Source organism: Carex rostrata, chromosome 34, assembly GCF_964058835.1.
Source record: "Carex rostrata chromosome 34, lpCarRost1.2, whole genome shotgun sequence".
Classification (NCBI taxonomy): Eukaryota; Viridiplantae; Streptophyta; class Magnoliopsida; order Poales; family Cyperaceae; genus Carex; species Carex rostrata.
This window is the reverse complement of record NC_135951.1, coordinates 1,468,995-1,483,029: the sequence shown is the minus strand read 5'-3', so window position 1 is coordinate 1,483,029 and position 14,035 is coordinate 1,468,995. Positions and strand designations below refer to the sequence as shown.

Below are 14,035 nucleotides of genomic sequence, written 5' to 3'. Positions count from 1 at the left end.
GTCAAGGTCAGCCTATTCCTCAATATGAACGGAACTGTGCTATCAAACTATCGTCAATCCATGGAAAATTATATAAGACGTTGCAAGAATAGCATGTCTGTATCCTTTGTCTTCTCCAAAATATAGAAATAGCTATAAGTTATTTTCTCAGTTGATTTTCTTTAATGGCCGCTTCAGTACTGACTTGTCTTTTTTTCATTTTCTTCCTTCCCTACTTCACCAACTCATGTAGAACTACACATACATGTGGTGATCGTTCTATTCAAATTAAGGCTCCTTTCAACTTCCAATCAGACATTACTAAGGGTCCTAATTGTCAGGGTAATTTAACGATTTTATGTGACAACGGTAAACCATTTCTCGTATTGCTTCCTAATCCATTACCATTGGAAAGCATCTCATATGAAAACAAAACCATTACAGTTCGAGATCCTTATCTTAGTTGTTCATTGAAAAAATCTGGTTGTGGTAATCTGTATTTTAATTTTTCTAGTCCTATTAACTTGTATTATGGGATGTATGGTTTATGGAATAGTAGCCTTGCTTCTGTGAGATGTGACCCTATTAATCAGATACAATCACCACCCAAGATATTTAGAAAGGACTACAACCTTAGCTACACGCCATTTCCTGATGAAACTCATAAACCTCCACCAAATTGTCAGAATTCCCATGCGCCGTCTTTGGAGTACACTTACTCATTTAATGACAGCGGACAGCTTTCGGTGCTATCAACTAATTACTCAGGTGACCTATTGGCGCAGCCCGGTTGCATTGCAAATTGGACAGAAGTTGTAGATCCTGAAGATGGTAAAGGTTAGTAGTTTGCAGATTTCATCAATTTATCCTGTTAATATTTTTAATCTCTTCGTAATTATGAACAGTTCATGTTCATTCCCCTTTGGCATAATTAATGGGGTCTTGACATAACAGCTCTAATAGAGACATAATACAAGTCTTTGACTGATTAACTAATCTTTAAGCCTATGACTGTCCTAATTTCACTTTGAAAGTTTCCTGGTCTTACTTTCATGTGAAAAAATCCCAATTTTCCCATACTTTTTGAAAAGGATGGTTACCTTTTTTCCAATAGACGATTAGTCTTTTCCCTTCTAAAATCAAATCAAAAGCCTTTACTTTATGCCTAACTCAAATGTTTAGCAAAAGAATTCTATAACATATGACCTCACCAACATCATCATGGTTAAAGATTCATCTCACAATAGTTCTTGCAACAACTACTGGAATTCATATCACGTAAGGTAACATAATATGTTTGTTTAGATCCGGACCGTTATAATATGAACTATTTGATAAATGGGGATGATGATAGTAGTGTTCTGACAAACTGTTCAAGTCATAATATCAGCTCTAATTATTCGACAATTGGGGATGATGATAGTAGTGTTCTTTGAGTTAACATTGTCCTTCAATTATGATAATCGAGATCATTCTGTGATAGAAGCTAATTATTCAAATCATCTTTTACCAGAGCCTGATCGATTTGCTAACATCACACCAGGAACCACTTGTGATCGACAGTGTAAAGGTTAATCACTTTGCTCACATTATTCCATTCTTTACTACTAAATTTTATTTTTTATTTAGTTATTGTACTTAAAACTTATTCACTTTCAGTCCAGTGAAAAGAAATATAATGTCTATCTAAATCGATGATTCATTTATGACATTTCTTTCTTTATCCATATTGCAGGTCAATTACGAATGAGAATCATAACAGGCAAGTATCACTTCTCTTTTAGTTTTTGAGTAAAATTAACTAAACGTACATGTTCTCTTTACCATTTTTTACAAGAAAGTATGAAACTTTCAATACGACCCTTATGTTTTGTGCCTTTTATGTTAGTACCCTTTATCCTCTTTTGGATGCAAATTAATATTTTGAAATTCTCAATTGGAATAAAGAACAATTAGCATGCTAGCGTTGAAACTTCAATAAACCTACTTGGAAGTTGGAATATAACCTTCATCTAGTTTACAAAATGTTCAATTTTAAACATTTTATTACCCTTTGATATGATTCTCACTTGATTTGATTACCCTTCAGGATGCGTTGTGGGAGTCACATTTGTGCTTGCATTTGGTGGATTGTTACTTTTCTTCTACAAGCGAAATAAACTGAGATTCATCTCATCATCGTCAAAGAGTATGGTACAAAGAGAAGATTCTGATCAATACTTTCATGACCTTGAGATGGTGGGGTCAGAGTACACTCAGATTTTCTCCTACGAGGAACTTCACCAGGCAACTGAAGGATTTAGTAAATCAAAAGAGCTCGGTAATGGAGGTTTTGGCATTGTATATAAAGGTAAATACTATCACTTGTAATGTAAGGTAAATGTTTTACCTATTAAGAAAATTAAGGTACGTAAATGTTTTGGCTTTTTTGTTCAACATTGATCTCATTTATTAATTTTTTTTTCAAAATTCCTTATTAATTATTTGAAAATAAAATTATTGTTTTGGAGAAAAATATCTCTGTTTTAAGTCTGAGCCAACTAAGTCAGATATACATACTTCGGAATTATCACCTGAGTTAACTCTAATTTTGAGTTTAGATTTGGACCGTTCAATCTGTTTAAAGGGTTCCCGTGAATTCAATCTCATCTGGCCGGGAATTTTATCGGATGGTACAGATGTAAATATAAAGTTTTAGTTTTTTTAGAGTAATAACACAAAGTTTGAGTTACTTCAGAGAATCCGGACTCCTAACTTAGGGCCTTGAATTCTATTGGAGCACTTATCATATGTTTTTTAAAAGCATTTTTGGATATTAATTAGGTTATTAATCAGTGATTAACTATTAACAATGGAAAATTCTCTAGGAATACTCAAGGATGGACGTACAGTCGCAGTAAAGCGCCTTTACAAGAATAGCTACAAAAGCACCGAGCAATTTATGAATGAAATCGAAATTCTCTCCCGTCTCCACCACCCGAATCTCGTTACCCTCTATGGCAGCACCGCATGCTCCAGCCAGGAGCTGCTACTCGTCTTCGAGTTTGTCTCCAATGGCACCGTTGCTGACCACCTCCACAGGCCCCGCTCTAGTGAGAATGTACTATCCTGGTCGGTTCGCTTGTCAGTTGCTATCGAGACGGCAAATGCTCTTGCTTATTTACATGCAGTTGAACCCCCGATAATTCATCGAGATGTCAAGACAAATAATATATTACTAGATGATGGTTTTCATGTCAAGGTTGGTGATTTTGGTTTGTCGCGTTTGTTCCCATTGGATGTGACACATGTTTCAACAGTTCCTCAGGGTACACCTGGGTATGTGGATCCGGTATACTACCAGTGCTACCATCTTACTGACAAGAGTGATGTGTACAGTTTTGGAGTCGTTTTGATTGAGTTGATTTCATCAAAACAGGCTGTAGATTTGAGTAGGAGCAAAGATGAGATCAACCTTGCTAATATGGCGTTAAACAAAATACAGAGGTGTCAGCTGGACGAGTTGGTCGACCCGGCTCTTGGGATTAGTTCAAATTGGGAAGTGCGGTGCATGGTTTCTTTGGTTGCTGAGCTGGCATTTCGATGCTTGCAACCTGATAGGGAAATGAGACCATCCATAAAGGAGGTTTTGGAGACACTAAAAGTGATCCAAAAAAGCAATTATAATGGAGATAAAATGGTTAAAGAAAATATGATAATGGAAGAAGCTTATCTGCTAAAGGGTGAAACAAACTTTTCTTCTCATACTATGACTGAAAGTTGGAAGAGTAGCTCGACAACACCTAATCCAAGCGGATGAGGTACTAACATTTTACTGCTCAATTAAAACTATTTTTATATTTGCTAGGGGGATGTACATATATAGTATTTGAGTAAATTACATGAGAGTGCATCTGTACTATTGCGCGACTGTTGTACAATTTTTCTTTTTCTTTTATGAAAAACATGTTTTGAATATTTTCCAACACACTTCACTATTCTTGGAATATTGTTCAGATACTAAGAGACGATTTTTTGAAATTCGCAATTTGAATTTACTTTTAGTATGACACATACTATGTTCTTCAATTCATGGCAATCCATGGTGCAGAGTAATACATTGTACTGGTTATGGAAATGGATCATGTATTTAATGTAGTTATCGTTCAATCCTCGAATTTCGGATTGAATTATACATCATTGTCAAAACTGGTGGGCAAAAGATATTGACAGAAAAGGTTTGTGCTTGATGCAGCGCAAGAGTCGCATGCAGTTCTGTTTTAGTTCTAATATTCGTGCACTGCATGAAGTAAAAACTATCTGTCAATAACTTCACCCAAAACTGATTATGTTTGTAAAACTTGAAAGAAACTAGGCCATTGTTCAAGCCTATTGCTAACTTGCTAGAATTTAGAGCCTGTTGCTCGATTGAAATTAAAACCTACTACCGAATATGTCTTTGAAGTCTCTATCGCTTGTTTGATGGTTGCTCCGAGTTCCACCTCTGATGAATTAGCTCAGATATCATATGGACCATGCACGACTCCAGAAGCCATCTCCCAATAAACAATCCTTAATGAATCATTAGATCTTCTTTCTTATTGTCAAAAAAAAAAAAAAATCTTCTTTCTAGGTTTTCAAAACCCATATCTTTTTTGTTTTCCCATTAGCTTGTTTTTTAGTCAACCATCAAGTCAATTTTAAGAAAAGCTTTAACACTAAAAGTAACGTGCCGAACATTTCTCTTTTGGGTTTGTTTGAAAAAAATCAATGTGATGGTGGTTTTCTGATGTTGACAAGAGAAGACTTTGACCAAGTCCACTGTATTTTTTGTCCTTGTCTATTATTGCTTTCCTTCTTTTCTACTTCCTCTTTAATGATTTTTGTCGCATAATTTGACAATTTAACGTCTTATTAAATATTGACGATGACTTTGAATTTCAATAGTTGAATTCACTGTTACATAATTTAAAGTAAAATTCTGAAATGCTCTTTATAATTAGTTGGGCATCTATTAGATATTTTCAGAGAAGTACCTTATTCTGCAATATGCTGCTAAACATTAATAAAGTCATGAAATTGCATGTAACAAAAAATCATTTATGCCATCATAAGTTAACACACCTAGATAAGGTGGATTAACTTATTCCACATTGTTGTTTTTTATCATTATTATCTTTGTCATCATCATGGTCATTATTTATTATTATTACTACTACTATTACTATTACTATTACTGTTGTTATATTTGTTAATAATAATTATTATTACTCTTTATAATATTACTGTTGCGTACTCCATATATATATATAGAAAACTTGGGACAGTGCAAGGTAATTAAAATAAGGTACGTAGTTTCCGAGTTAGGTGCTTTGGAAGTTTCCATGATGCTAAGGCTAAGTAATTTTGTGCAAAAAATATTTATTTAAATAAATTGAAGAATTGCCTAGTAAGTTGACACCAGGCATCAACTTAGCCAAAGCAAACGATATTATAAATGCAACTAATGACTTCAGAGAATACAGGTAAGCAACGAATATTATATCAAGTTGCAATTTGTATATGAATTTGTATCTTCATTAATTTGGTACTCCATTGGCATATGATCTAATTAATTAGATATAATTCCCAAATCATTTTATACATGAGAAAATCCCAGAGTAATTTTTTTTTTTTTGGGCTTGCTTTACATTCACGCCCAAATCCCATCAAAATGTGTTTTTACACATGAACATATATATTACAAATTTGGAAGAACCTCACTAGAAAATTAAAGACGCCAAAATGTGCACAGTGGGTGACTTTATGGAATGCATCACACTAGTACTCATTTATATATAAGAAAAACAAACCATGAAGAACATATATATTAGCACCTATTTGCTAAGACTCAATGATTTCTCAAAATTATCAAGTTGTCTGATGAAACCAGGATTAGGAGCTGCCAGCGGCCTTCTGCTCGTAACCAGCGACAAAGCATCTTGTCGTGTCATTCTATTCTTCTTCATCAGATATGCAACAACTATGGTTGCACTGAAAGAAATTCCAAATAACAGACAAACAGCAATTAATAATTAGCATCATTTTGTACATAATAGCCTTCATCTGACGGTCTAATTTGCAGAAATCCGAAATTTAGAGTAGAACACTTCTTTATGTGCCATTAATTATGCAACAACAAAAGGTGAATTGAAGATGATAGATTACCTTCTGGACCTTCCGGCAAAGCAATGGACGAAAACGGCACCACCAGAGGCCTTTGCTTGGTCAATAAAATCAAAGCAGTCTTGGAAGTAGGCATCTAGACAGGTTTCTGGGGTGTCAAGGACTGCAAAAATAAAATAAAAAATGAAGTCACTTAATTACATGTTGATGTAGAAGTAGATATTGAAGGAAGAATCGAAGGAAGCAGCAAGAGAGACCTACCGTCGATATTCTTGTACATGAATTCATCGGGAAAAACGGGATCAAGAGATGAAGCGACAGTGAGAACATGGGTGATGTTTACAGCCTTGAGCTGCTCCCGGTTCTGCGCTGCTCCGAAAGAACCCAGGTACAAACCCTAAACCATGCATAATATTATTAATTCAGAAATAGTAAATCAAAATGCAATATTAATTAATTAATTATTTGATTAGTTAAACAGAACAAACAAAGAAAAGACATACGCTGTCAATGAGGCAGGGGAGGTTGTACTCCTTGACCCTCCGATTGGCGAACATTGTCTTCAGCAGCGCACGCACTTGCTTCCACTTCATCACCTGCACTGCCGCTGCTTCCTCCTCAATTGCTCTCTCTCTTCTCGCTTACCAGGAAACGGATCAATTGCTCAGCTGGAGTCAGATAACAGATGCTCCTTCCTCAAAAGGCAATCAAAGCTATTAAAATTCCAATCTATTATTCCCTTCTTTTTTTTGTGTTTACAATTGACCGGATCAGATTTAATATGCACAATAATAGTTGTTATATTTCAGTTAAATAAATAAATAATGGATTACTTTAATATGTACCGATCAATCCAACGCATGACGACAGATTCATTATCTATATATTTTCTAATTAAAATTTATATTACAACTTCAACGCTTTTATATAAATATACCATTAATTTGGCATATACTGAGTCAGGCATTTTGAATATATATCTAGTATGATAAACAGCTGTACGCGAATTAAAAATCATACATATATTCCTACTAAATTCTTCGCAAGTAAAGTAAAAGATATATAGACACGGAGTAGACATGTTGCATGCCTCATGGCTGGGAATAACAATTTTTAGATTTACTTTCAAATGAAAGTACAAATTTTATAAATAATTATACAATGAAGTTCTCTAACATTTGCATTTATTTTTTTCATTCTGTTTGCCACCGCATGAAAGTATTTCGTGTTTTTATCCCACAACTTTAGCCACGTGTTCCCGTATCTCTGTTTCCATCTCGCCTCGATGTCCACAGTTATTGCAAATATATGTTCCCTCAGTCTAATCCGTAGTCTAAATTCGATGGTGTTCAGTGTTTAGAGTTCCTCTACCCTGTCCAACTCTTGCAAAAGGACAACTGCGTTCTCGCTTCTTGAATTTTCCGTGCGCCCATGCTCGCAGCACCTTCTGCACAGCATAAATTATGTTCTGCACATGGTTCTGAAAATCGGCCGATTTCGAGTCAACTCGGCCGGTCAACTCGGAATCGGACTGGACCGGGCCGAGTTTCACCCGAGTTTCTTGCTCGTACGAGTTTTTCGACAAAACTCGGATGAACAGTGCTTGATTCAGCTGAGTTAGCCAATTTTTAGGCCGAGTCAACCGAGTTCTCGCCGATTCAACTGGAGGCGAGCCGATTTTTCCCGAGTTAACTCGGTTGTGCGAGTTATGTGCAGAAAAATAATAAAATTGACAATCGTCAAGAAGGCTTGAGTTGCTGAGGAGAAGGCTTGAGTTGACGGGGAAACAGCAAAATTTTGGAGAAGAAGCGAGAGAGGGGCGTGCGACTTTCCTTCTCCAGGAAGGAAATGAGATGGAGAAGAAGAGATTAAATGGGTGAGGTCCGCGGGTCAGTGAGAGAGACTACAAAAGAGATAAATGAATTAATGAAGGTGGGGTCCATTTGTAAGAGGAATAGAAAAAGAGGCACGGATTTGAATCCAAAATTGAATTGGATTTTTTTTGGCAGCCAATGCCTTCTCCAAGAAATAAGGGAAGAGAATAGATGGGCTTTAAAGATGTGGGGTCCGGGAAGGAAATGAAGACAAAAAGAAAAGAAATATGGTGAGGATGGAGATGTGTGGTATTTCGTGTGGTCACATAGTTATTTTGTTTCTTCATTAAAAACTTAGTCGTTATGTAAGTTTGATCTATGTTGAACTTTCAGTTTCGAATCGTTAATTATTCTAATTTATAACTCTGATTTATAGTTTTTAGAAAATTCTTTTTAATAATCATATTATTTAAATGAAACCTAACATTCTTAACATGTCAGAAGAATTAGGATTTCTAAATGAGGAGGGTGATGCCTCCATTTTTTTGTGCCTCCACCATGCCTCCATTTTTTAAAACTGTAATAACTCAAAATTTAAAACTTAGAAGTCAAAATAAAACCGTTAGATATGATCTATATTATTTTCTCTATGTACTCATAAAAAATCATTACATTCCAATTTTGTTTTTATGTAAATCAATAAGCTCAAAAATCAATGTCTAGAAATCATCAACATTAGTGCGTTTTTTACAAGCTCTTGATGACAATCAAAATAAAATTGACATGCTATAATTTTTTGCACGTGCATAAATAAAATAATGTATATCACATCCAACGGTTTTATTTTGACTTTTAAGTTTTAAATTTTGAATTATTAAAGTTTTAAAAAATGGAGGGATGGTGGAGGCACAAAAAATGGAGGCATTTGAACCCTCCTCTTTCTAAATATGCAATTGTATTTATAACAATTAATTTTATAAATTTCAAACTTTTAAATTGGTTTAAGAATAATTATATATACATCAAATTTATTGTTCAGATGTTTCTAACTCATAATATGTTTCGATCCACTAAATTTGATTTCAGTTACAAATTATAATTTTATAGTTGCCCATTTATTTAATTCGTTAGTGAATTTTATTTCGTTGAATCTTAGTATAAAATTTCCTTTTGAAATTTCAAAAGTTTTAATTAGCCGAGATTTTATTATCAATAATTTGTTTAAATTTACTTAACATTAATTAAAATTACGGGTTATAACAAGATAGAAGAAAGAAAATCAAATTTATATGGAAACAAGATAGAAGAAAGACAATTTATAACAGAGGACGATGAGATGATCCAGCCAGCTCGGCATAGCTTCTGGCAATAAAAATGTGTTCTATTTGTAATGTTTGTAATATATTATATAATTAGTGGATTATGTGAGTGTAATATTGTCTTAATTAAGATAGTTTTTTTTCAAATTATTTTTATTAATTTTTTCTTATTTTTTGGCTACAAAACAAGGCTTCTGCTAAAAAATCCCGAGTTACCGATCCGATTCCTCCGATTCCGACCGATTCATCCAATTCTGACTCGGCGGTCAAAAATCCGATTCCGATTCCGAGTTTCAAAACTATGGTTCTGCAGTCTTTTGGCCGGATTATGACCGGAGACATCTGCTTTGTAAGTTGACCAGGCACAAACTTGGCCAAAACAAACAGAGAATACAGGTTAAGCAAACAATGTTATATGAAGATGCACTTTGTATATGAATTAAAAACAGAGATGACCCTTGACTCTGCTATCTTCATTTGGTACTCCGTGACACATTATATAGTTAATTAGATATTTTCCTACTAATATATGTTAGTGTGTGACTTAGGAGCCAATAGTTAGATTATTACACAATATGCTTTTGTTCATATATTGGATGATGTAGTATACCATTTTGTTTCTTGAGTTTGATCATTTTATGAATTATTTTAGTTCATGACTTCAATTGTGAAACTCCATAGTTAAGTATGGTAATAACTCTATATAGATTATCTCTAATCTTGGTAATTAGTAAGAAACACTAATTTAACATTATAAGGTTCACATGAGGATTAAATGTTGGTTATATTTCACAAGCTAAATGATAAGATTATCAGTTTCATCTCATGGAATCATATTAGAGAAAACATCATTGAATAGACATAGCGTGAGACATTATATGTATTGTGTTTTGTGTTATTAATTGTTTCACATAGTGTTAAGTTTGAAGGTCTGATATATTCATTTATTCTACATGAGAAATGTGTATTTGTAAACATTGTCCAACACTCACCTTGATCGGAATCATAACGATGGTGTTTCGAGTAACATGACTTGTGCAGAGGAAACATGCATGCTCATCAAGAAGATTAATATCCCTTGTGTTTTAACTAAATGTGAGTCATGATGATATCTTTGGGCCTCATGATAAAGTAGAATTATAAGGGTGCTACATGATTAAGGAGTCTATCAGAAAATATAATCTACTTTGGAGATCAAGAAAGAAATAAATCGCAAGAATAACATATTCCTATCTTCGACTTACTAGTAATAGGCATAATTATTAACACGAACAAATATATTGTTTTACATATCATCTATATTGTTGGCTAGTCATAATGTATTATGTTAGGTTTGACTTATGGAATTAAAAGGAGTATTGATTTCATTGTCATCAACACAATATGAATCTCAAGGGGTTACACCAAAAAGTTGTTAATTTAAGGAATAAATTTTAGTGTCATAAGGTGATTGATTATAAAATAATATGTGTCATAGAGATTACATACATTAGATCCTAATAAATTTATATGCATGTGTGACATGTCAATTAAATTTATACTCAACACACATGGAAGGAATAACTACTTGAGTTAATTACTTGCGTACATATATAGGATATACAAATAATAGGCTAATCAGTTAAGAAGAGAAATTTATTTATTAAATTAATTTAATGGAGGAGTTAATTAATTTGGCTCATTATTTAGTCACATGGCCATGTTTGGTTGTGTAGTAAAATAGAAGTAAAATGGAGTAAGAGGTGAGCTAATATAGATCAAGTTACTCCACCTCTTCGGGTGGATTAACTTACTCCACACTTACACAATCTATAGAGCTCACTATCACAGGTATAGGTTCGTTTTCCAACATCTTACTCATCTGCATGAATTAATTTAATCTACGACTTAAATTACTAAACAAAGTGTAAAATATGAGGATTAAGATGAAGTAATAAGCAATTTAATCTTCATTAATTGCGCTCTATAACCAAACATGACCATGAGATGTTTATATAATGGGCTTTTAATTAATTAATTAATATATGCATTGTTTGTTGGGAGCAAATGGGCTAGAGAGCCCAATAAATTCCAGCTATGGGCTAGGGAGTGGCATTTACGTAAATAGTGATAGTAATGGAGATGATTAGTTGATTTGGTGAGGAGGTTAGTTGACTAATCAAAGATGGAAATCTTTAGCTTCTTGAATAGACAAATGGGTCCAATAGACCAATCTTTAGCTTCTTCTCCCAAGACACCACTCTCCACCCTTGGCTGAAACCACACCTAGGTTCGGCCCCAACCCGAACCCAATCCGCTCCAAGCTGTGGCCGACCACCCTAAGCTAGGCCGATCAGCTTTGAACTTGTCCCTAGCTAGGCCAATACCCCTCTTATGTACACTTAATTCCGCACAAATAAGTTGAAATTGAGATAGCTATATGCTGGACCTGGTTAAAAGAATTATTTAAAATCCACCTGTTTTGTTGTATTTAATGGAGGTGATGTGGTTGCGCTTGCAGAATTGCAGACTCAATTTTCACCCTTTATTTGCTCTCTAATCGAACATAAACCCGCCCGATTGCTTCTTCTTTTACATTATTAGTACAAGAGACAAGCTCCTAACACGAATTATATATAACATTTTATTTCTTTCAACAGAGGATTCATGCAAATTCCAAATAGATTCTAAATGAAATTTACATACATTCACACTGCCAAATCCCATCAAAATGTGTTTTATACATGAATGATTACATATATGGAAGAACCTAATTAGCAAAATAAAGAGGCCAGAATATGCAAATCGGGCTACTTTATAGAATGCATCCCACTTGTACCCATTTATATATTAGAAAAACAAACCAAGAAGAAGATACTATCGTAGTTAAAAAAAAATAGTAGTAGCACCTATTTGCTAAGACCCAATGATTTCTCAAAATTATCAAGCTGTCTGATGAAACCAGGATTAGGAGCAACCAGCGGCCTTCTGCTCGTAACCAGCGACAGAGCAGCTTGTCGGGTCATTCTGTTCTTCTTCATCAGATATGCAACAACTATCGTTGCACTGAAAGAAATACCAAATAACACACAAAGAGCATGCAATTATTTAGCATCATTATGCCTCTACTCTAAACTAATAGTTGCAATGTCAGCCTCTATTTCAGCACATGTGCACCCAATTAATGGTCAGTTAAGCTCTACTGGAACACAATTTGGCCTGAGTTGGGACTAAATTTAGAGTAGAACACCCCCCTAATATGAAATTAATTATATATGGAACCAAAAAAGGTGAAGTGAAGAATGAAGATGATAGATTACCTTCTGGATCTTCCTGCAAAACAATGGACAAAGACGGCGCCACCAGAGGTCTTTGCTTGGTCAATAAAATCAATGCAGTCTTGGAAGTAGGCATCTAGACAGGTTTGTGGTGTGTCAAGGACTGAAAAAAAAACAATTAGTCACTTAATTACATGTTGATGTAGAAATTGAAGGAAGGAAGCAGCGAGAGAGACCGTCGATATTCTTGTAGATGAATTCATCAGGAAAAGCGGGGTCGAGGGATGCGGCAACAGTGAGAACGTGGGTGATGTTTTCGGCCTTGAGCTTCTCCCGGTTCTGCGATGCTCCGAAAGAACCCAGGTACAAACCCTAAACCATGCATAATATATTAATTCAGTAATAGTAAATCAAAATGCAATATTAATTAATTAAGAAGAGAACAAAAGAAGAAAGGGAAGACATACGGTGTCGATGAGGCAAGGGAGGTTGTCTTCCTTGGCCATCCGAGTGGCGAACATGGCCTCTAGCAGCCCATGCACTCGCTTCCGCATCATCACCGGTGCCCCCTCCTCCTCCTCAATTCCTCTTCTCGTCTCCTCTCTCTCTTCTTGTCCAGCAGGAGATGAATCCATTGCTCAGAAAGGCGAAGAAAGATATTACAATTCCAATCTATTATTCCCTTCTTCTTTTGTGCTTTCAATTAAATGTTTCAGATTTAGTATGCACAACCAAATGGTATATCCGTTAAGGGAGTACCCCCTACTCTCCCCAAATTAAAAGAAGGTATATATAGTTGTTATATATCTGTTAAACAAATTGTTTGGTTTAACGCGACTTTTCAGAATAAATAACATTATTTGTATACGTGCTTCACAATTCAAGGCACGACGTGTGCAGCAATTCTATTTACTAATTTTAATTGCTGTTACAACTTCAACGCTTTTATATATAAATCACAATATTTTGCATAAACCGAGTCATGTATTTATTTTGCCTATCTAGTTGGATATACGAATATACTATGCATGAATTAAAAATGATATATATTACCAAGTAAATTCTTTGCAAGTAAAATAAGAGATAGATATATGCACCACACATTATATAATTGCACTCACCAGCAATGCATAGAGTAGACACGGGGGCAGATGCAAGATTTTTATCCGAGTAGAACAAGAATTATCACCTCGGATTTAGATAATTTATTGAATTTAAACTCATTAATAATTCATGTACCAATTAGGGTTCAATTAATATACCAATCACAAACTCAATCTACAAATATTTAGGGTGCTAAGACCTAAAAATTCAATCTAAAATTTTATACCCTAAATTGCAATTTTATAAGACCAATAAATAAATAATATGATAATTCTAACTTACCACAGAGAGAGAGAGAGGCGACGAGGTGAGCATCTGCATCACAGAAAGGGTCGGAAAGTGGAGACTTTTTTTAAGAGAGCGTAGTCTCTCTGTGCCGCGCGGAGTCAAAGAGCAGTGTCATGTTTTGTTTTTCTTT

General features: G+C 34.6%; 2 protein-coding genes across 6 annotated transcripts; one reads left to right on the top strand and one right to left on the bottom strand.

Moving 5' to 3' along the window:
• Nucleotides 1–107: 107 nt before the first annotated feature.
• Nucleotides 108–4,263, top strand: LOC144549167 (LEAF RUST 10 DISEASE-RESISTANCE LOCUS RECEPTOR-LIKE PROTEIN KINASE-like 1.1). Of its 3 annotated transcripts, XM_078297901.1 has the most exons (6): nucleotides 108–816; nucleotides 1,493–1,549; nucleotides 1,715–1,741; nucleotides 2,069–2,329; nucleotides 2,847–3,779; nucleotides 4,118–4,263. In XM_078297901.1, exons 1-5 carry the CDS (start codon nucleotides 165–167, stop codon nucleotides 3,776–3,778), a joined length of 1,929 nt encoding a protein of 642 aa, XP_078154027.1. In that variant the 5' UTR covers nucleotides 108–164; the 3' UTR covers nucleotide 3,779; nucleotides 4,118–4,263. The 3 variants fall into 3 exon arrangements, with proteins under 3 accessions (XP_078154027.1, XP_078154026.1, XP_078154028.1); XM_078297900.1 differs by lacking the exon at nucleotides 4,118–4,263 and having other exon boundaries at nucleotides 2,847–3,968; XM_078297902.1 differs by lacking the exons at nucleotides 1,493–1,549; nucleotides 4,118–4,263 and having other exon boundaries at nucleotides 109–816; nucleotides 2,847–3,967.
• A 1,465-nt stretch (nucleotides 4,264–5,728) lies between these two features.
• LOC144549050 (dual specificity protein phosphatase 1-like) lies at nucleotides 5,729–13,177 on the bottom strand. 3 transcript variants are annotated; one of them, XM_078297811.1, is made up of 4 exons: nucleotides 12,981–13,177; nucleotides 6,385–6,520; nucleotides 6,166–6,286; nucleotides 5,729–5,991 (listed from the first exon to the last, which is right to left on the bottom strand). In XM_078297811.1, exons 1-4 carry the CDS (start codon nucleotides 13,146–13,148, stop codon nucleotides 5,835–5,837), a joined length of 582 nt encoding a protein of 193 aa, XP_078153937.1. In that variant the 5' UTR covers nucleotides 13,149–13,177; the 3' UTR covers nucleotides 5,729–5,834. The 3 variants fall into 3 exon arrangements, with proteins under 3 accessions (XP_078153937.1, XP_078153938.1, XP_078153936.1); XM_078297812.1 differs by lacking the exon at nucleotides 12,981–13,177 and adding an exon at nucleotides 6,627–6,841; XM_078297810.1 differs by lacking the exons at nucleotides 5,729–5,991; nucleotides 6,166–6,286; nucleotides 6,385–6,520 and adding exons at nucleotides 11,947–12,301; nucleotides 12,556–12,676; nucleotides 12,750–12,885 and having other exon boundaries at nucleotides 12,981–13,163.
• Between the last annotated feature and the right edge of the window lie 858 nt (nucleotides 13,178–14,035).

Excerpts from the sequence above, each read along its gene's own strand:
- LOC144549167 (XM_078297901.1), top strand. The coding sequence starts at position 165 with ATGGCCGCTTCAGTACTGACTTGTCTTTTTTTCATTTTCTTCCTTCCC. Across the intron at positions 817-1,492 it reads AGATCCTGAAGATGGTAAAG|AGCCTGATCGATTTGCTAAC; the intron begins GTTAGTAGTTTG and ends ATCTTTTACCAG. Across the intron at positions 1,550-1,714 it reads TTGTGATCGACAGTGTAAAG|GTCAATTACGAATGAGAATC; the intron begins GTTAATCACTTT and ends TCCATATTGCAG.
- LOC144549050 (XM_078297811.1), bottom strand. The coding sequence starts at position 13,148 with ATGGATTCATCTCCTGCTGGACAAGAAGAGAGAGAGGAGACGAGAAGA. Across the intron at positions 6,521-12,980 it reads TCCCTTGCCTCATCGACACC|GGTTTGTACCTGGGTTCTTT; the intron begins GTATGTCTTCCC and ends TGCATGGTTTAG. Across the intron at positions 5,992-6,165 it reads TTTGCCGGAAGGTCCAGAAG|TGCAACCATAGTTGTTGCAT; the intron begins GTAATCTATCAT and ends AATTTCTTTCAG.